The 22,860-nt window shown below is 34.6% G+C and overlaps 1 protein-coding gene across 3 annotated transcripts in view; it reads left to right on the forward strand.

Annotated features, from left to right (window-relative positions):
- LOC114337809 (uncharacterized) overlaps positions 1-22,860 on the forward strand; it is an 84,847-nt gene that overhangs the window by 17,992 nt on the left and 43,995 nt on the right. For 2 of the 3 annotated variants that reach the window (XM_050643679.1, XM_050643681.1), the window contains 2 exons: positions 11,239-12,048; positions 16,258-16,376. In XM_050643679.1, the coding sequence (XP_050499636.1) occupies positions 11,239-12,048; positions 16,258-16,376 (929 nt within the window). The remainder of the gene's footprint in view (positions 1-11,238; positions 12,049-16,257; positions 16,377-22,860) is intronic. The other variant, XM_050643680.1, reaches the window with a different exon arrangement.

Below are 22,860 nucleotides of genomic sequence, written 5' to 3' on the forward strand. Positions count from 1 at the left end.
CAGATTCCTCTCTAATATTTCCTTCTTTCTGACAATTTCAGTTACGGCCTCCAGTATTGCCTTGTATTCTGTCTTTCCCCCCATTGCTACCTGCATTATATAGAACAGGGTAATAAGCTAGAAATAGACCATGTTCGGGACACTCAAAGATCCAGGTATCCATTTTATAGTTCGGACTACTTTTTTAGTTATTGTAGACCTATAGGAAGAAAACCTATCTGTTTCCTGCCTAGAGTTCGCGTCCGTTTTTTAATTATTAACAATTTAGTAAGTAAGTAAGTAAGTAAGTAAGGTATGCTTTATTGTCAAAAAATTTTAACAATTTGTGGACAAAGCTTATACAAAATAAAAAAATACAATAAAAAACAAAAAATAGTAAAAAACTACAAACAAAACAAAAACAGAAACAGACACCAAGTAAATGGCGTGAGTTATACTACTTAATATAATTTTACAGTTATTAAGTACACATTAAAAAATTAAAAATTTTGCAAACAATATGTATACAACGTCAGAGCAAAAAGAAGGCAAACGAGGAAAGGGGAAAGGGAAAGTAAATCAAAAGTTCTATGCCGCTGCAAATATGTACACAAGTACTCGAAAGTAATAATCCTACAAGTCAATTTGCTGAATTCAAATCGTTTATAAAAAAGTCATTCACTGTATAAAAAGCTTTCTCCAGCAAATAAGCTTTCAAGGCCTTGCGAAAAGCGGGAAATGCTGCAATAGATTTGATGTTAGATGGCAGGTGATTGTACATTTTTCTCGAATTGTATAGTATAGAGCACTTAACCAGCTCAGACCGTGGGGTTGGCAGATAAAGATTATGATCCACGTTTCTAAGGGGATAGTTATGAGTGGGTCTCTCTGGACCTTCTGATGCATGTTTGCGGATTAAACAAACGGATTCAAAAACAAACAAAGAAGGAAGAGTTAATATCTTAAATTTTTTAAAGAATTCTTGGCAATGATCTCTGCTATTGAGTCTCAAGGAGTAACGAAGAGCTCTCTTTTGTAGTTTAAAAATACGCTCAAATTGAGTCGCACAACACGTACCCCAGAATGGAAGCGCGTACCGAAGATGAGACTCAAAAAGGGCATAATAAACGGTCCTAGATGTTGACAAATTCATTTCCGTAGCAACTGATCTTAGCGCAAAACAAGCAGAACTTAATTTTTTGTGTAAGGCATCAATGTGCAAGTTCCATTTTAGAGACTTATCCACAATAAGCCCTAAGAACTTCACCGATTCAACTACCTCTAGACTGTTGTTATTAAGTACTAAAGGTTGCATCATACTGTTGTAAGGTAGGACTTTGGTTTTAGAAACGTTAAATAACAGGAGATTCGAATCGCACCACGATTTAATGGTGACTAGGTCTGTAGCTATGGTATTGCGAAGATCCATAATATCCGTGTTACTCCAAGTAATACTAGTATCATCTGCAAAGAGACATATTTTACCTTTAATGTTCAGACTAGAGATGTCATTTATGTATATCAGAAACAATATAGGGCCTAGAACTGAACCCTGAGGTACCCCACATTCTAATGGCATGCAAGAAGACGTCTTCGTGTCAACCCTTACAAACTGACTTCTTTTATTAAGATATGATTTAAGCCATTTAAGAGCATTTCCCCTAAATCCATAGTGCTGTAATTTGTCAGTCAAGATGTTATGGTTTACACAATCGAATGCTTTAGAGAAATCACAGAAAATTGTTGCTGTAGAGTGATGGTTGTTTAGACTGGAGTAAACATGATCGAAAAGGAAGAACATAGCATCATTTGTGCATTTTTCACTCAGGAATCCAAATTGATGTGGAGTAAGCAATTTGTATTTCAACAGAAAAGATAAGATTCTTTTTTTTACCAGACTTTCAATTATCTTCGACAACGTGGGCAGGAGTGCAATAGGGCGATAATTCGAAGCAAGACCTTTATCGCCTCCTTTATGTATAGGAATAATTATCGCTGTCTTAAGGCAGCTTGGAAAAACTCCAGTTTCGAATGACCTGTTTATTAAGGTAGTAAGATGGTTTAAAGTGCAATCAGGTAGAGCAGAAAACATTTTAAGAGTGAGGCCATTAGTCCCAGATGACGATTTATTTTTAATGGCATTTATTGTAGAGCGTAGTTCACCTAATACTATGGGTGTAAAAAAGAAACTATTTACATTCCTATGAGAAAGATATGAAATCGGATCCTGAGAAGGAGGTATAGTATTTGTTAAATTTTTTGCCACATTTACAAAGTAATTGTTCAGGGTCTCAGTAGAAGTCGGGATTATGGTTGGAGAAGAAGTCTTATCTCTCAGTTCATTTACGATAGACCACGTTTCCTTAGCAACATTACCTGATTTAGCCAGCCTCGCATTGTAATAAATTTCCTTGGCGGCTTTTATGGCTTTATGGTAAATTTTCTTGTAAATCCTAACGTAATCATGGAAGGATATGTTGTCCGAGAATTTTTTTAGGTACGATAATGAGCGCATGTTCTTTGCAGATATACGTAGACCTCTAGTTGACCAGGGTTTACGATGTTTAGTTTTGATGGGCCTAAGAGGAAAGGATTCGTATGCCAGACCAGACAATAACTTTATGAATCTAGAAAACTCGATGTCGACATCAACAGAGCGGAAGTCCCAGTCAGTTGTTTGACATAGGTGTTTAAATGTTAGAAAATTTTGTTCTCCAAAGACACGGAACAATTTTCGTTGCGTGTTTTCACTATTATTTTTTGATTTTAACCAAAATGTAGTCAATACTGCTTCATGATCAGAGAAACCTGAGTTGAAAACAGTACAGTCAGTAGAATTTGGAGCTAAAGACGATACGACATAGTCAATGATACTAGAGCTAGTTTTAGTTATTCTGGTTGGAGAATTTACATGCATACCTATACCAAAGGAATCAAAGATAGAATGAAGAGATTCTTGAGCAGCACACACACTGGAGTAGTCAATATTTAGATCGCCGCATATAATTAATTTACTTTTTGAAGGAATAGATTCTAGCAAGCTAAGTAGTTGTTGTAAGAAAATCTGCACATCCGCATCGGGAGTTCTATAAATACAAATAATATAGAGGTCAGAAGATTTCTGATAAATTATGGAGAATTCAAAAACTTTTTCAATTAATAAATTATCAAATTTGGTCACTGCTGAAAAGTCATTTTGTGTAGACATAATCAAAGTACCCCCATGAGATAATCTACTCCTGTTAAATCTGGATATAATAGTGTAATTTTTAATAAACACAGGTTCATCAACATTTAACCAATGTTCAGTTATGGCAACAATCTCAGGAAAATTTAGCTCTTCTAGTAATAGAAGTAATTCATCAGTTTTGTGTCTTAAGGACTGAATGTTAATAAGAAATAAACTTAGCTTGCTATCGTCCAAATTGTCAGAAGGCGCTTGATCTTCTGTACGCGTCAATTTATTTAAAAAAAATTTTTGCTAGATGGGGAATTACTTGAAAAATATTTATTCTGACATTCCCTAATTTAGTGCAAAAATCGCGATTTTTTCGATTTTTTGCACCCCTTTCAAAAACTAAATAGTTGACATAAAATTTCAAAATTTAATTTTTTAGAACATTAAAAAACCTTCAAAATGCCGATTTTTGAGAGTTAAAAAGTTAATTTGTTGCTACGCAAACTGCAAAAAAAGTGAAAATCGTTATTTGTTAATAACTTTTACTAAAACTACCTTAGAACTTTAATGTATCACCCAAAGTTGGGTATTGGGGTACTTAACAAACCCTCAAAATTTGAGACCGATCCATTAATTAGTTTAAGAGTTATTCTAATTGTTTATCCCAGAGACCTTTATTTTGCAATAACATAAGACAGAAAATAATGAAGATATAGTGTAGGAAACAAAGGTTGAACCTTGCAAAATGGACACAAGTCCGGTTTTATTTTTTTTTCTGGTATATCAAGGGGTGCTTATTATAAGACTAACTTTTTCTGAAAACATTTCGCCCCGGAACCTCTATTTTCACTCCTTTAAAGGGGGTAATTTGTGTTTTTTTGGAACGTAGCCCTTCCTGTACCTTTTACAAAAAATTTCTTTTATAGAAATATAAAGAGGACTATATTTGCTACGATTTATTTCCCGACAGCATCTGTCTATCATCTACCGTTTAGCGGGGGTGGCGCCCCAAAGTTGACAAGTTTTTAAAAAAGATGTTTTAAAAAAAATATATTTTTCCCTAACTGTAACGGAAATTAAGAAGAAATCCTGCGGCAATTATTCACAAATAATTGATTGATTTTTTTGTATAGGTTTCACTTAGGAGTAATAGCCCTTTTTTTAATTACAGGGTGTTACATTTTAAAAAACCCCTTTTTATACCATCTGAACCGTTTATGCTAGAGTAAAAAACTTTCAGCGATTACCCATGTACTGGTGCTATTTACAAATTTGTATAATGCACCCCATTTTTTCCCCGGAACCACCCCAAAAAAAAGAAGAATTAATAAATGAAGTGATTTTCTTGGAATCCTTCACACACAATGCCCTTTATTAATATCCTTCATATATCATTTTGTGCACGTTATTATTACCCATGCATGGACACCAAAAGCGATTTCCTAGTGCAACCCCTGTAGCAAAAAAAAATAAATAAAATGGGGGTTGAAATTTTTTTTTGTTTTTTGCTTTTTGATCCATATGGGCATATGCTTCATCAATAGTGCTTTTCAAAAATATATATGGTTATTGCAACATCCCTGCGGAAACCACCCTTATCCTTGAAAATATACTGCAGAAACTACCCCTAGCCCTTGGCGAGCATGTTTTTACGATTTTCTCATTAACTATGCATTCTTTTTAAACAAAACTTATACAAGGTTAAAGACCACTATTTACTCTAAAAATTAGGTCCTATTAATTTTTTTCGCATATGCAACCGTTACGGCACAGTGGCGCCGTAAACCTCATATATGCTTTGGCGGGCTCCAGCTTTTGTTTTTTATGTCGTCATCTCTTCGTTTTATTAATAAAGTACTTATGTAAAATAAAACAACACAGTGTAACCTACAAATTATGACCTATGCACATTTTACATTCTTTGCGCCCCAAAGCCACAGTGGTGGCCCAAAATCAATTTTTGCATATTTTCGCCACCTACACGCATTTTATTGCATTAATGCTACTTTAATAGCACAATATTCACCCTTAAGTGGTCACTAAGCAGTGGCGGATCCAGGGAGGGGTGATGGGGGCGATCACCCCCCCCCCCTCTCACCAACCAAGTGATATTATATTTAAAGATTATAAAAATATTAATTTATTTTATAAAAATTTAGCCAATTGGCACCCCCCTCTTAACGATGCCGGATCCGCCACTGTCGCTAAAGCATAAAAAGTACGCCAGTCTTATAAAAATAAAAATATAATATAAGTATTTCTATAAAAATAAATGAATATTTTTATAATCTTTAAATAGAATATCCCTTGGTTTGAGAGGGGGGTGATAGTCCCTATCACCCCTCCCTGGATCCGCCACTGCTTAGCGACCACTTAAGGGTGAATATTGTTCTATTAAGGTAGCATTAATACAATAAAATGCGTGTAGGTGGCGAAAAGATGCAAAAATTGATTTTGGGCCACCACTGGCTTTGAGGCGCAAAGAATGTAAAATCTGCATAAGTCATAATTTGTGGGTTACACTGTGTTGTTTTATTTTACATAAGTACTTTATTAATAAAACGAACAGGTGACGAAAAAAAAAACAAAAACTGTATCCCGCCATAGCATATCTTAGGTTTACGGCGCCACTGTGCCGTAACGGTTGCTTATACGAAAAAAATGAATAGGACCTAATTTTAGAGTATATAGTGGTCTTTAACCTTGTATAAGTTTTGTTTAAAAAGAATGCATAGGTAATGAGAAAATCGTAAAAACATGCTCGCCAAGGAAGAGGGGTAGTTTCTGCAGTATATTTTCAAGGATAAGGGTGGTTTCCGCAGGGATGTTGCAATAACCATATATATTTTTGAAAAGCACTATTGATGAAGCATATGCCCATATGGATCAAAAAGCAAAAAACAAAAAAAAATTTCAACCCCCCATTTTATTTATTTTTTTTTTGCTACAGGGGTTGCACTAGGAAATCGCTTTTGGTGTCCATGCATGGGTAATAATAACGTGCACAAAATGATATATGAAGGATATTAATAAAGGGCATTGTGTGTGAAGGATTCCAAGAAAATCACTTTATTTATTAATTCTTCTTTTTTTGGGGTGGTTCCGGGGAAAAAATGGGGTGCATTATACAAATTTGTAAATAGCACCAGTACAATGGCTGAAAGTCTCTTTACTCTAGCATAAACGGTTCAGATGGTATAAAAAGGGGTTTTTTTTAAATGTAAAACCCTGTAATTACAAATAGGGCAATTACCCTTAAGTCAAACCTATACCAAAAAATCAGTCACTTATTTGTGAATAATTGTCGCAGAATTTCTTCTTAATTTCCGTTACAGTTAGAGAAAAATATATTTTTTTTAAAACATCTTTTTTAAAATATGCTGTTAAGAAATAAATCGTAGAAAATATAGTCCTCTTCATATTTCTATAAAAAAAATTTTTTGTGAAAGGTACAGGAAGGGCTATGTTCCGCAAAAACCACAAATTACCCCCTTTAAAGGTGTGAAAAGGGGGGTTCCGGAGAGAAATTTTTTTCAGAAAAAGTTAGTCTTATAATAAGCACCCCTTGATATAACAGAAAAAAAAATAAAACCGGACTTGTGTCCATTTTGCAAGGTTCAACCTCTGTGTCCTACACTAATAGGGCAATTCTGAGTATGCCAAATGAAAGTAGAAAGCTGATACTACCAAAATATACTAAAAAACGATAAAAAGATTATCTAATTTAGTCAAAAATCCTAATGCCAAATTTGTGAAATTTTGTAGTTTAAAAACATTTAGAATAACTTTAAAAATATTGTCTGTAAAAAAGTCATTTTACATATTACAAAAGCTGGTATTTTACACAAATTTCAAAAAATGTAGTTTAACTGGTGACTAGTCGTGGTAACTGAAGGGGGAGCTGGGAGCCGACAAATGCACGAGTTCAAAAACTAAAAAAAGCAACTTAAGACTACTATCATTTTCTATATCTCGGGATCTACTGAATATATTTTGATCGTTCTTTTTTAATTTGTATGTAATTTTTCTGTACACTACAAATATGTAATTTGTCTAAACATTTATTAATTAATAAACAGTCTAATTTGTTTAAACAATTTTTGAAAAAATAATTTTTTCCCAAAAATCCATGATTTAGATAGATTAGATAAATAATTATCTAATAAAAATCATTTATTTATTAAAGTGTACTTTAACTTTTTCTGTGATCATTAATGATACTATGATGAAAAAAATAGATTTTTGTAAAAAAAATATTTTTTCAAGAATTGTTTAAACAAATTAGACTGATTATTAATTAATAAATTTATAAACAAATTGCATATTTGTAATGTACGTAAAAATTACATGCCAATTAAAAAAAAGAAAGATGAAAATCCATTGAGTTGATCCGGAGATACAGCAAATTATATTCGTTTGAAATTGCTTTTTCGTTATTTTAACTCGCTGGATTTGTAGGTTCCCCCTAGTAATCGTTTGCACTACATTTTTGAAAAATAGTAGAGGGTGCTGTGAAGGTATAATGTTTGTGCAAATTTTTTAAGAAAAAGTACAAATCCCCTTCTTTAAAATGGCATTAATGAGATTCCTTAATTATTATAAACAAATTAGCTGTGAATTAAAAAAACATATGGCTAACTTTGTCCCAAATGAGCCCGGGCTAATTTTTTTTATTTGAAAATTCGTGTTAAAATACTATCTTTTCGAATATATAAAAAGATTGTTTCTACGGACAACATTTTTTTAAAGTTATTCTAAATGTTTATAAACTACAAAATTTTAAAAATTTGGCATTAGGATTTTTGACTATGTTAATCATTTTTTTATCTTTTTTTAATACATTTTGATACTATCACTCTTCTACTTTCATTTGGCATACTCAGAATTGCTCTATCTTCATTATTTTCTGTCTTATCTTATTGCAAAATAAAGGTCTCTGGGATAAACAAATAGAATAACTCTTAAAGTAATTAATGGATCAGTCTCAAATTTCGAGGGTTTGTTAAGTACCCCAATATCCAACTTTGGGTGAAACACTAAAGTTCTAAGGTAGTTTTAGTAAAAGTTATTAACAAATACCAATTTTCACTTATTTTGCAGTTTGCGTAGCAACAAATTAACTTTTTAACTTTCAAAAATCGGCATTTTGAAGGTTTTTCAATGTTCTAAAAAACTGAATTTTGTAATTTTATGTCAACTATTTAGTTTTTGAATGGGGTGAAAAAATCTAAAAAATCGCGATTTTCGCACTAAATTTTTAATAATTAAAAAACGAACGCGAACTCTAAGCAGGAAACATGTAGGTTTTTTTCCTATAGGTCTACAATAACTAAAAAAGTAGTCAGCTACCTGGATCTTTGAGTGTCCCGAGAAAATCCTTATTACCCTGGACTAATAGTATGTGCACTTACTGCACTTGAATACACAGTGCTCGGCCGTGTCCTCTACTCCACAGTCTGTGCAGTTTCCATCCGCGACCTTCCCAATCCTTTCTAGATAGGCCCTGCAGGAGCCGTGTCCTTTGAGGAACTAGGTGAAGAAGTAGTGAGTGTCTCTATCGCCGCACTTCATCCAGTCCGCATTATTTGGAATTAATACCCTCGTCCTGGCTACCCTATACTTGTTCACCCATTCTTCCTGCCACTCTGTTATGCTGCTATTCCTAGCTGCTATTCCTAGCTGCTGTTTTTTCTTGCTCGTCCTTCCTGTAGGTTTCCGCCCTTTCTTTTACCATTAGGTGGATGGGTAACACATCTGCGATCACTTGTATGGCCACCATTGATGTTGTTCCTAGAAGCACCCCTAGTAGTGCTTTTCTTTGGGCTTTCTCTAGCATTCCCTGTGCGGGTATGCACTCTATGCAGATCCGACCCTGTCGCGCAACTCATTATGAAAAAATTAAAATAGTCAATGTTTTTCGAAGTAATTTTTTTGGGCATACACATTTTCAAGGTTCATGAGGTTTTGCACCAACTCTACCAGCAAATTGATGATGTTTGCCTATATATCAATGCTTGCCTGGTTCTTATATTCTGGACATTCCTAATATGTGGTGGTGGAACATATGTATGTACCGGGTGTCCCAATAAGAATGGGTCTCGGCCATATCTCAGGAACCGTTTATAGTACAGCTTTGAGAAAAAATATTTATAACAAAAGTTGCCTCGGGAAAAGCCTGGAAATTATTTTCATAATTGTAGGTCCACCGCTAGAGGGCGTAATTGAATATCAAAAATTAAAAAAATCGAAATTTTACAAAATTTACCTAATGAAAGGGCACTGGAAATTAAATCATCGTATTCTTCATAAAATTCTGCGCATATTTGATTTCACAAGTTTAAGTCTACCTTTGCAAATAAGAGGTGGGGTGAGTGGGAACCTTCTTATGAAAAAATGGCTGTAAGTCCGGTTCTACTAAATCGAATTTTGCATAGTTGGTCTTGTTGAAAACAGCTTTTTTTCGTCAATGTAGGTGTCTTATTTTCGAAATAGCCTAATAAGTAATATGCAAACTAGGAGGCGTTATTTAATTATTTTCAGAAATCTAGTTCTCTTTGGAAAATATTAAATACAAGTATGCATTTTTAATCCTGTATTACAAAATTAGACCAAATTAGCAACATAATACCGAAAACCGCATGTTGATCCCTTTTTTCTATCTCGAGATATCTTAAGAAATGTGTTAATTTTAAACATAATTGTTATTGTCACCGGTAAACGAGGTTAAGCAAAAGTAGTGTGCTATGGAAAAAACAAATAAACATTTTAAAGATGTAAACGTATATAATTAATTAAAACAACAACAAGACAAACAACACTATAAAATATAACTAAGAAATAAAAGCAACTACTTACTTAGTCTTAGCGACGGCCTAAATTTTTAAATTGTTGCCAATCATTTTTGATGCAAGCATTTACTCTTTTAAGAGTAGATTGAATAGCAACAGATTTAACTGTTTTAGACTTTTATTTATGGGGACGGATTAAAGACCTTGTTTTTGCCGCTAGTCCCACTACTCGAGAAAACATGATCTAGAATCTAGAGAATACGAAACGCCATTCACAGCATTGCGAAAGCAGAAATTGAGACTACTGTGCAATCTACTAACTGTTTTAGACTTTTATTTATGGGGACGGATTAAAGACCTTGTTTTTGCCGCTAGTCCCACTACTCGAGAAAACATGATCTAGAATCTAGAGAATACGAAACGCCATTCACAGCATTGCGAAAGCAGAAATTGAGACTACTGTGCAATCTACTCTTGAAAGAGTAAATGCTTGCATCGAAAATGATGGACAACAATTTGAACATTTAGGTCGTCACTAAGTAAGTAGTTGCTTTTATTTCTTTGTTATATTTTATAGTGTTGTTTGTCTTATTGTTGTTTTAATTAATTATATACGTTTACATCTGGAAAATGTTTCTTTGTTTTTTCCATAGCACACTACTTTTCCTTAACTTCGTTTACCGGTGACATTAACAGTTGTTTAAAATTTACACGTTTCTTAAGATATCTCGAGATAGAAAAAAGGTACCTATCGACATGCGGTTTTCGGTATTATGTTGCTAATTTGGTCTAATTTTGTAATACAAGATTAAAAATGCATACTTGTATTATTTAATATTCCCAAAGAAAACTAGATTTCCGAAAATAATTAAATAACGCCCACTAGCTGGCATATTACTTACTAGGCTATTTCGAAAATAAGACTCTTACATTGACGAAAAAGAGCTCTTTTCAGCAAGACCAAGTATGCAAAATTCGATTTAGCAGAACCGGACTTACAGCCATTTTTTCTTAAGAAGGTTCCCACTCACCCCCACCTCTTATGAAGAATACGATGCTTGGATTTCCAGTGCCGTTTCATTAGGTAAATTTTGATTTTCTAATTTTTGATATTCAATTACGCCCTCTAGCGGTGGACCTACAATTATGAAAATAATTTCCAGGCTTTTCCCGAGGCAACTTTTGTTATAAATATTTTTTTCTCAAAGCTGTACTATAAACGGTTCCTGAGATATGGCCGAGAGCCATTCTTATTGGGACACCCGGTACCTAATAATTAATATTATGTTTTAGTCAAACGCAGTATTGCCTTTCAAAAAATTTGCTAATTGGCCAGATCAACCAGCATTAGAACCAAACAGGAGTCTTCTACTATCTAACTCAACACAACCATTGCAGGTGCAGCTACTTTCACAGTTTCAAGATAATATTTTAGTCACAGATAATAAAGGAACTTTTTTTAATATCCAACCATTTCCAACCGAAAACAGGTCACCACCAACGCTAGTACCAATAGAAGACGAAGGCACAGAAGTTCCATTAGTAAAGATAAAAGAAGAAAAAGATGATTTTGACCAAGAAAGTGAAATACAGCAAGAACCACAAGCACAGAAACAAATACATATGGAAAAAATGTCAACATCAAATACAGAAGAAGGTACAGAAGAAAATGTTTTAGGTATATGTGAAGACACAGGTCTATTGAAGGATCAAAATGGTCATTACTTTGATTTGTATGGAAATGCCTTAGAGAAAGACGAAGTTGAAGCTGCGAGGAGAAGAGGCATTGTTTCGGAAAAAGAATTATGTAAAATCACAAATGTTTTCACTCTAAATGAAAATGAAGGAAACGAGGAAAAGAAAGATTCACAAATAAGCGATGAGAAAAAAATCGACGATGGCAACATTCCAAAAGAAGTTAACGAAGACGATTCACAAAAGAATACCGAGAATGATTTAAATAAAACATCTCCTCCAACCACATCGGAAATAGACCAAACACCAATATCCAAACCGATATCATATTTAAGACCTGTGAATATTAATAATTTATTAGCCAAAGAACATATAAGAATGCACGATGAGGAAAATACAGAAAATAAGGTAAAGTATACTCTTTTCAACTTTTTAATTTTATATATACTTTAGTGGATAGATATAAAACTAACCTTTGATAGAAAAAACAAGTTTTTGAAGTTATACTTCTTTAGACATGAGGCTGAATTTTTACATTCCCCGGCGCATGCGCACACCGACTGTATGGTATTAGTCGCTACATCTTTATGTAGCGAAAATAAGGTGTGCGTGAAAAGAATATACTATTAGTGGTTTTTAGTAAATATATTTATTATACACACACCCAAACTTATATGGAATCAGCATGTATTTCAAAGTAATATTTATTTCTTTTGAAAAAACTTGTTATTATTGCGAAGAATAAAGGTTTTTATTGAAAATAAACAAATATTTAAGATAATCGGATAGTACAGCTCTGTACGGTATAGGTTATTTGCTTGAGTTGCAAATTGAACGAAAATAAATAAACTAACTTTTGACTCAGTCAGACCAACAGTCAAGTCACAGTCAGATACGGAACAGTCAAGATCGCTTCTGTGGTTTTCAAATAAAGTAATTCCCACGGACGGGCACGGTACAGTCACAGTCACTGCGCATCCGATAGATCTGCCAGCGATCAAGACTGATGATCGTGACTGGACTGCCGGGAGGGTGTGAATATGACAGTCAGTCAGGGACAGCCAATACTATAGACTGTAATACATACAACTCTTGACATTTCCCATTAATTTTGAGGAAGCAAAAAAATAGCGCCATCTAGCGGTATGAGTAGGATAACCAGATCAATCTAACCTTACATTTATAAAATTGCTGTATTATTGTTTTTGTATAAGTGTTTGAACTATTTTTATTTTAATTTAATTTAGCAAAATTAGCTCGTTATTCAAAAATTTATAAAATTACATAAATTTGAATGTTTACGTCAAATTTTACGTTGTCAAAACGTAGTTCAACTCAAGCCGACAGTGGCACTAGTGGCAACGTGCTCCCAGATTTCTGTGGGAGTTGGATGTATTACAGTCAATAGTATTTGCGGACAGTCAGTAACCTGTTTCAGTTGATCTATAGACCATATTTATTTTCATCACCAATTCCGTCGCTTTTGTTAACAATGGAGGACGGAAAGTTAATCGAGTGCGTACGTGAATAAATTACTCTACGATTTATCGCATTTATTGTACTTGTGTCGAATCCTGGACTGTGAATAAAATTGATCTAAATCGCCTTGAGGCTTTCGAAATGTGGTGCTATAGAAGAATTTTTAAAGTTTCTTGGGTGGACAAGATTCGAAACTCTACAATACTAGAACGTCTCAGCAATAGTACTGAGATTATAAAAAGCATCAAGAAGAGAAAGCTGGTGTATTTCGGACATGTAATGAGAGGTCTCAAATATAGGTTGCTACAAAATATTATGTAAGGGAAAATAGCAGGCATACGCAGTCCAGTAGGCGAATTCTATAATTTTCGTTATTATCGCGAAAGCTAAGCTAAACGATAGCGAAGTTGATTTATGTTCATATTCTATAAGGTTAGTTTTCGCTTTCGCTTCGTTATCATAGCGGCATACGATAATATACGAGTTTAAACGACGTATGAATAAATAATTACGGCAACATTGCAAATATACGTGCACGGAGTAAAAAAAAGAAGAAATAAAGAAAGAAGAAGAGTAACTAGCAGTTACATGACGTATTTATATAACCTTATTGCCTTATAATCACAAGTTTGATTGAATTATTTCCTTGAATAACTATATTTTTATTATATTTTAATAAAAATGTTGCCAGTGCAATTTGTTCTATATTATGGAAAACTCGCGAAGAAACCATCTACGGTTAACGCGAGAGGAAAGCGGGTTCCTTCGAGATAGAAGTGACCCATTTGGTGTAACAGATATAAGGTTTATTGATATTTTTCGCTTAAGCAAAGAACTAGTTCGATTCCTTTTTGATGAGCTACAGGAACTTACGGAAGATATGGTGTAAGAGCATCACGAATTCATTATCAACAAAAAACACAGAATTCTTGTGGAATCAACAACGAACAACCCGCTTAGCGCTTGCGCTTGTGTACCAAGTGAAAATGATCGACCAATCACTATCGAAAGCGAAACGAAACGCAAGCCAAAAGTTATCGCTTTCGCTTTGTAATCGGCTTCGTGATCTGCTTCTCCGGTTCTTCCCGAATTAGCTTACAGAATAGCAAACCGTCGGATAACGAACGTAATTGTTTCGCGTTGATCTTATAGAATCGGTCCACAGGACGAAGAAGAACCTCAAGGTTGAAGAACTTGCGAGATTTGTATGGTATTGATACAAGCATGCTATTTAGGGTGGCAGTGAATAAAATTAAGATAGCTATGATGGTAACCAACGTTCTGAAAGGACATGATAGATGAATAAAAATATTGTACTCTGATTCTCAGCCAAAATTAAAACAAGACATTAAACTACCGTTTATTCACATGCCACAAGAAATTATGAGTGAAATGAGTGTCGACAACAAATCAAGTAATCTGTTAACCCAGGTACTTAAATACCAAAGGGCGACTCTTAGGAAAATATTCCAACAATGCATCTCAGATTACCCATCTGAATCGTCATCACTTTTGTACTCTAATACAGAGTATGGTATAAAACAAATTGAAAATAAACGGTTTCGTTTTGATTCAAATCGGGTCCCTTGCCATCCCCGGACACGTGTTTCTAGGTTTACCCGTTATCAAGGAGGCTTTGCAAGAAGACCGATTTGAATCAAAACGTCCGTTCTGCTCGGTATAAATAATGAAATATTTATATTTTAAAAATGTATAAACATTCTCAATTTCTTTGCAACACGACAATGCAGCAGCTGCATAATACTATGGTCAAATCTGAGAATGCAGGAAGAGTCTATACAGGTTTCGGGGGTTGTTTCCCCCTCATCAGTAGTCCTCATTTAAAATTCTCTCGTCTTAATTTCCTCGGCATCCTGTTTCATATATAAATTTTGAAAATCTCAGGAGGTGTAACCAAAGAAACTATTCCACCTGTTGTCAATCTGGCGGTGTGGATACGATATTTATTGTCGTTTTCTGTGCTACTTCGATTGATAACTTACTTTGTTTTTCGGTAGATGGCCCTAGTTCATCCGTGACATTCCTTTCTTTGCAATTCGGAAAGGCCCAAAGTGTGGTACGTGGAAGAATCTGAGAGAGGAGGATATGGGATTACTGATGAGGGGGAAACAACCCCCGAAACCGGTATAGATTCTTCCTGCACTCTCAGATTTGACCATAGTATTATGCAGCTGCTGCATTTTCGTTTTCAAAGAAATTGAGAATGTTTATACATTTTTAATTCATTTACTCTTTTGTTTGAGTATTAAAGAATCTTTCTTGTTGGTGCTTTTACCACGCTGAGCAGATGAGTTGTGAATTATTTAAAATTCTCTCATCTTAATTTCCTCGGCATCCTGTATGATTTATAAATTTTGAAAATCTCAGGAGGTGTAACCAAAGAAAGTATTTCACCTGTTGTCAATCTGGTGGTATGGAGAAGATATTTATTGTCGTTTTCTGTGCTACTTCGATTGATAACTTACTTTGTTTTTCGGTAGATGGCCCTAGTTCATCCGTGACATTTCTTTCTTTGCAATTCGGAAAGGCCCAAAGTGTGGTACGTGGAATAATCTGAGAGAGGAGGATATTGGACTACTGATGAGGGGGAAACAACCCCCGAAACCGGTATAGATTCTTCCTGCACTCTCAGATTTGACCATAGTATTATGCAGCTGCTGCATTTTCGTGTTGCAAAGAAATTGAGAATGTTTATACATTTTTAATTCATTTACTCTTTTGTTTGAGTATTAAGGAATCTTTCTTGTTGGAGCTTTTACCACGCTGAGCAGATGAGTTGTGAATTATTTAAAATTCTCTCATCTTAATTTCCTCGGCATCCTGTATGATTTATAATTTTTGAAAATCTCGGGAGGTTGTAACCAAAGAAAGTATTCCACCTGTTGTCAATCTGGTGGTATGGAGACGATATTTATTGTCGTTTTCTGTGCTACTTCGATTGATAACTTACTTTATTTATATTTTAATTCGATGCATCAAATCAAAAAAAGTAGCTTTGACCAGCAGACTCTTGAAAATATCTCTTTAGCTATAAGCACTTCAATATGTCACTGATTTAATTTCACTAGTATGTTTTGTATACACTTTTTATATGTTTTTATTTGTATTATTGTATAGGATGTACCTCCTAAACAACCAGAATTTAAATCGTTATCGGAGTTACTTAACCGTCAACCTCTAAACGCTGACACCAATACTGAACCTATACAGATTAAACAAGAACCAATGGATATTGGGTAAGTATAAGAGTTTATTATCTTGTATTTTTAGTACACAATCTTTACTGTGCGGTTTTTATCACGGAGATATCACTGGTCAAGTTAGGGTTATAATAAAAAAGTTAAAAATAAGCATTTATATAAAACTCAATATTTTGCAGAAATAATCGAAATATTTCTGAAATAATCAAGGTTTAACAAAAAAAAAAAAATAGTTGTTAGGCAAGTGCAAATAGAACGAACGCTTAAAGAGCGTACTAAATTCCATCAAATGCCGATTCCGCGTTGGTAAATTTTTCGTGCGTACCAGCTGTTCGTCGCAAATGTTTGCGTGCTCGAAGTAAATTGTGCTAGTGTGGACGTGTCATAGAAAAATTATACTGGCGCCAAACAGCGACAGCTTGCATAAATGGAAAATCAACAGAAATATGCAAAATACAAAGAGGTGTCAGACAGGGTTGTATACTGTCCCCACTGTTATTCAATTTATATTCAGATAGAATATTTAAGGAAGCGCTGCATAATTTGGAATGGGGTGTGAAAGTTAATGGAATTCTGATAAATACAATCAGATATGCAGACGATACAGTTATTTTAAATGATGATATGAATGGATTACAACACAACACCATTTAAATGCCATTGACACAGTGGGAAGAGAGTTTGGCCTAAACATAAACTGTTCAAAAACAAAATACATGGTATTTAGCCGTTTGGCCCAATTCACGGTTATATGTTAATGGTGATATAATTCAAAGAGTACCCAGTTTTAAATATCTTGGTTGCCATATTACTGAACAACTAGATCCAGATAAAGAGATAAAATGTAGAATCGAGATCGCCCGCTCGACATTTTAAAAAATGAGGTCATTCTTCTGCAATGGACATTAAAAATATCCACCATTAATCGTTTGGAGGCCTTTGAAATGTGATTGCACAGACGTACACTGAAAATACCATGGACGGCTATGCTGACAAATGTGGCAGTCCTTAAGAGAGCAAATGCTGCCCGTGAGCTGCTTGATAACATCAAATATAGAAAGATGGCCTATTTTGGACAGGTAGTAAGGGGAGACCGGTTCTTCAACTTATTATGATGGGTAAAATCGAAGGACTCAGAGGAATTGGTAGAAAACAGGCCTCTTGATTAAAAAATATCAGGGAGTGGGTAGGAATAAAGAAAGCAGAACAACTATTTAGAATAGCTCGAAACAGAGACAGTTTCGCCATGTTAATCGCCAACGTCAAGGAGGGTTGATAGGGCATGTTAAGAAGAAGAAGTGAACGTGTTCGTCGCATAAATCGGACGCAAGATTTTTCGACACACAACGCACACGCTCCATCGGTTATCGTTTTCGAGTGAAGATCAAATTATTTGAGCACCGCGGTCCTCACTGTAAAAATTTGCGACGCAAATTCTTGCGACGAACCATTAGTTCAATACACACGAAAAATTTACGTATGCGGAAGCGCCATAAGAGATATTAGATGCAATAAAAATATTTGTGCCCTTACAACTCAGTCTATCATAGGCCTGGATCCCCCGTACCAAAAAAAATTGATTGATAGCAAGCTGAAAATTTTTTAACCCTACGTTAGGCGCGTCGTTATTGCTGACAAGCTTAGGCGCGTGGTCTACCATTGTAGACCAATAGTTTTTTGTCGTATAATACCGGATTTTGAAAAAATTAACAAATTAGTGGTTAATAACATGTTTATTTAAGCTCGCACTTTGATATTAGATATGTTTTGTTCCTTGGCTTTTCTCATTTTGGCAGTGGTAAAATTAAAAACGAGGTCATGATTTTTTGGGTCTTTATTCGCAAGTAAATGAAAATGGTCACAAACATAAGCTTAATTTAGTAAAAAACACAAATATTTTTTATATTTGGACTTATAGAATGACCAATAGGGATAAATAATAAAGAATAGAACTAAAAAGTAAAAAAAGAACAAAACTATTAAATGGTCATGGCACAATTTTAGTCCGTCAAACATTCAGTGCAAATATCCCCAAAATGATCCTTGAATGCAAATGTGTCACATCTTTGGCATGCCCTTCTTGTTGACATATTGCAAATTCATGCACAAATACAACATCGTCCCACGTAATTTATTGGAATATTAGCGGAAGGGGGTACGACTTCTTGAACTCCGAGCAGTACGCGAGCTCGTCGTCTAAGTTCTTGTAGCAGGGAAGGTATAGTTGATCCATATTCAATTTGCTGTTTGATTAGTTCCCATGCTAAGTTTTCAATGAAGCCGCTTCTTGAAACATTTTCATTTATGTTATTAGCTTTATATACACAGCAGGCTACATATTAGCTTTATATATACCTACAACTAAAAACTGGAACGCGCTTAGTCGCGTGGTCTACGGTTGTAGACCAGTGCTCTTTGAATAATGGTAAAAAAATAATGCAAACAGATCGGCGGCGTTTAGCAAACTGAAGAGTAAGTTGAAAGTATTAGTGACAGCTACTAAGCGGGATGGGGGCGTATGTGCAGTTTTATGCAAATGGCGACCACTTAAAGGAGAGTGGTCTACGATTGTAGACCACGCGCCTAACGGAGGGTTAATAGCTTAAACTTTTGACTGCCACCGACAATAAGAGGTTATTCTCCATATGTCAGCGAAATATTAGACCCATAAGATGAATCATATGAAGAACGCGAGAGTTGCGTTGCCGGCACATAAACAAAGTTTGTCAAAACGCGAGAGGCGCGTTGCTGGCTAGGTTAACGGTGTCTAGTCGGACAAATTTTGATGTACGAGAACACTGGAACGGGGGAAGTTTTAATTGTGGAACGTGATTTTAATTGTGGAACGTGTCATCCTGACATGTATGATTATGAAGACTAGCAGGTTGTTTTTAAGTTTATTCAATAGCTTTATATAATATTATATGAAAAAATGTTTGTCCGACAAACATGTTGGGCATTTTAATAAGTCCGACACGTAGAACATGTAAAATGACAGGAATTATGTTGGTGGTAAATAGCAGTCTGGTTTTTGTATGAGAGTTTAATGAAAGGGTAACAAATCAATTAAAAGTTCTGTCCGATAAAATACATGGGACGTTTTCGTGGTCTGACGTTCGAAACCTGTAACTTGTTCCAAAATTAAAACTTCCCCTGTTGAAGTGTTCCCGTAGGTACATGAAAGTTTACCCGACTAGGCACCGTTAAGCTAATAACAAATTTTCAGCTTGCTATTAATCAACTTTTTTTGGTACGCGGGATCCAGGTCTATCACTTTTAACCATCAAATGGACTTTAAAAACATTAAATCCCTATTTATTAAGAATATTTTTCGTAATGTATACAGGATGTCCCCGAAAATAGTGCGTTCCTTTAAGGTGTGGATATAATACACAATTTAGAACAAAAAAGCCCTATAACATTTTTTCCTAAAGTTAACCGTTTCGAAAAAAAAAAATTACATTGTTCTCCATAGGAGTGAATTTTTATTTTCATTAATTTAAACGAGCTGGCAACATGGCGTAGAAGAACCTGTGACTGGAAATTTAATCTAATGGAACCCCTTGTTTATTTACTATTTGAGGTGTGATTTAGGGTTATTGACACCCTAAACTGTACGTGCCTACCTGCCAAATAATTATTTCTTGCTTTAATAATGTGGCATTTTTGCTATTATCTTGGTTTGTTTGATGTGAGGGGACGAGGACGGGGTGAAAAAATGTAAACATTTGGTTGATATTTACCTTTTTACTGTACTACCTACCAGATACAAATGAACTACAAACCTACTATTTTTAAATGTGTCAACCTTTAGCTTTTGTGTTCCACGGTGTTGCCAGACTTCAATTTGCATATCAAAATGTATTTTCGTTTTTTAGTCAAACAGCTGAATTTAGAAAAAATGTTATAAGACTTTTTTGCTCTACATTGTGCCTTCTATCTATACCTTTAAGGAACGCACTATTTTCGGGGACACCCTGTATAAGAGATCGTTCTTTGAAATGTGCCACATTTTAAGAGAAGAAAATTCTATGAATAAACGTACTGACATAGACAATCTCAGCATCATATACCATTCACTCCTAACCAATCCATAACTTTTAGTTAAAATAATAGAGCATTTCCATATATGTTTCCAAAAGATAAGTCCATGTACACTTCGCGTCATAAAAAACTGGTACAACTCTTATAACCGAAAATCGCGTTTTTCAAGTTGTGTAAGTTGATCTTGACACATCTGTCATTCTAATTTCTAGGGCAACGTTGTCAGTTCAACGAAAATATTATATCAAATCAGCTAAAAGTATAAATATTCATCAGCTAAAAAGTGATAAATTTTCATCTTCGGCCAAGCTTTGCAAGGTTTCTTCAATGATGGGCAATTGTTAATAATAAAAATAGTACCTATCTAAAAACTTTATACATTTTTAAACGTTATTTTTTTGTACTTAGATTTATTGCAATTCCGTTATCTGTGATGGCAACAACGAAGTGATTCACGAACCATTATTGTGTCCACTCTGAACACAGGTTTACATTAGGAAAAACAAGTGTACCAGTTTTATATGAAGCAAAGTGTACTATGCAAGTGTGAGTGTCCATCAACTGACAATTCGGCTAATATCAGCAAAACATTTTTCTAAAATTCATTTCAGGATGACATTTGAAATTTCACTGTCATCCTTCCTTCCTCAAATGTAAGAACCATTTTGAAAAGTAATTTTTTGAAATTATAAATGCTAATAACTAGATAGGGATTGGCAACGTGGCATTAGATAGTAAACAAAGTGTTTTAATTTTCGCCTGCATTTTACCCGATTATCGCGTGGTGCAGTGAGAATTGAATACTGATTTAGTGTAAAAGCTAAGGTTTAAACGTTTCTCTACCTAGTGCAAGAGAAAAATCTAAGAAAAAACGGTACATTAATAGTATAACATTAAACGGACAAAAACAGTGAGGTTAGCAGTAGCAGCTAACAGATAAGCTTATATTAAGTGTAGTATTAAGTGTTTTATATAAACACATTAAATATTGTATATGGTAGTATAGGATATAGCATTATATAGATATGTATTAGTAATTGTAAAGAAAAATTAAAAAATTTAATCTTTCAGCCCTAGGCCTTCAAGGCCTGTTGAGCTCAATAAATAAATAATAACTAGACAACTACTAGAAGTTCAGGATCAGTCCGTAGAAAGCAACATCCGCACGCGAAGATCGATTTTTGGTTTCTTGGTGTTTAATAAATATACATTTAACTTCAATTGAGCCGGCAAATGAATGAACTCTGAAATGTGGATGTAAGTAGGTGGACAGTTCGTCAACTACTTCATGGAGCGAATTTATTATCCAGAAGACCAGCCCTATGTCACAGATATCCTTGTAACACTGCAGATCTCGACTTGCTTTTGCAACGGAACACGAAAATTGGTTGTTCTCAGATCTTCTTCTTCTGCTTCCTTCCTGTATGAAGGCTTTAAAGCCTGTTTCTTCTTCAATATTAGCCTCCTAAATTGTTTAAGTTATCGCACCATCTTTTTCTTGGTCTGCCAATACTTCTTCGTCCATTTGGTGACTTATCTCGTGCTATTCGTACTATCCTATCCTCTGCCATTCTACTAATGTGTTCGTTCCACTACTGTTTCCGTTTTGTCACCCATCCCTTTATGTCTTCTACATTGCATGATCTTATGTTTTCGTTTCTCTCCCTATCCAACAGACTTTTCTCTGATATTCGTCGGAGTATTTTCATCTCTGTTGTTTCTAGTAGTCGTCTCGTTTTAGATGTGTCAGGTCTTGTCTCCGCCGTGTATGTTAATATAGGTCTAATTGCTGCTTTATAGATTCTTGTTTTTGTTTTGTCTTAGGTGTTTGTTCTTCCAGATTGTGTCATTAATAGATCCCGCCGCTTTACTTGCTTTTAAGCTTTGTTGTCGTACTTCCTCTTCAACATCTCCGTAGCTGGTTATATCTATTCCCAGATATCTAAACCTTACTTACTGCTTTATTATTTTCCCATCAATTTCGATTTTACATCGTAGTGGGTATTTAGATGTTGTCATACATTTGGTTTTTTCTGCTGATATTACATATCATATTGTATTTCTTGGCTGTTGTATTAAATATGTTTGTTAATCTTTGGAGACCGTCTTCTGTCTCGGCGATTAATGCGGCGTCGTCTGCATAACATAATATTTGGATTTCTTTGTTCCCCATTCTGTAACCATGACCTTTACGTACTGCTTCTATTATTTCGTCCATTATTATATTAAAGAGCAGTGAGCTTAATGAGTCACCTTGTCTGACTCCGATTTGTACTGGTATAAATTACGTTAGTTTTCCATTTATCTTTGCCTGTATTCGATTATGAAAGTAGATGTTTACGATGGTTTGTGTAATATTGATTGGTATGTTTCTTCTATACAATAAATGTAAGACGCCTTCGACTTGGATGCGATCGAAAGCCTTTGTCAGGTCTATAAAACATAGATATGCTGGTTTATTGTACTCAATGGCCTT

The sequence above is a fragment of the Diabrotica virgifera genome, chromosome 2, assembly GCF_917563875.1.
Source record: "Diabrotica virgifera virgifera chromosome 2, PGI_DIABVI_V3a".
NCBI classification, from domain to species: Eukaryota; Metazoa; Arthropoda; class Insecta; order Coleoptera; family Chrysomelidae; genus Diabrotica; species Diabrotica virgifera.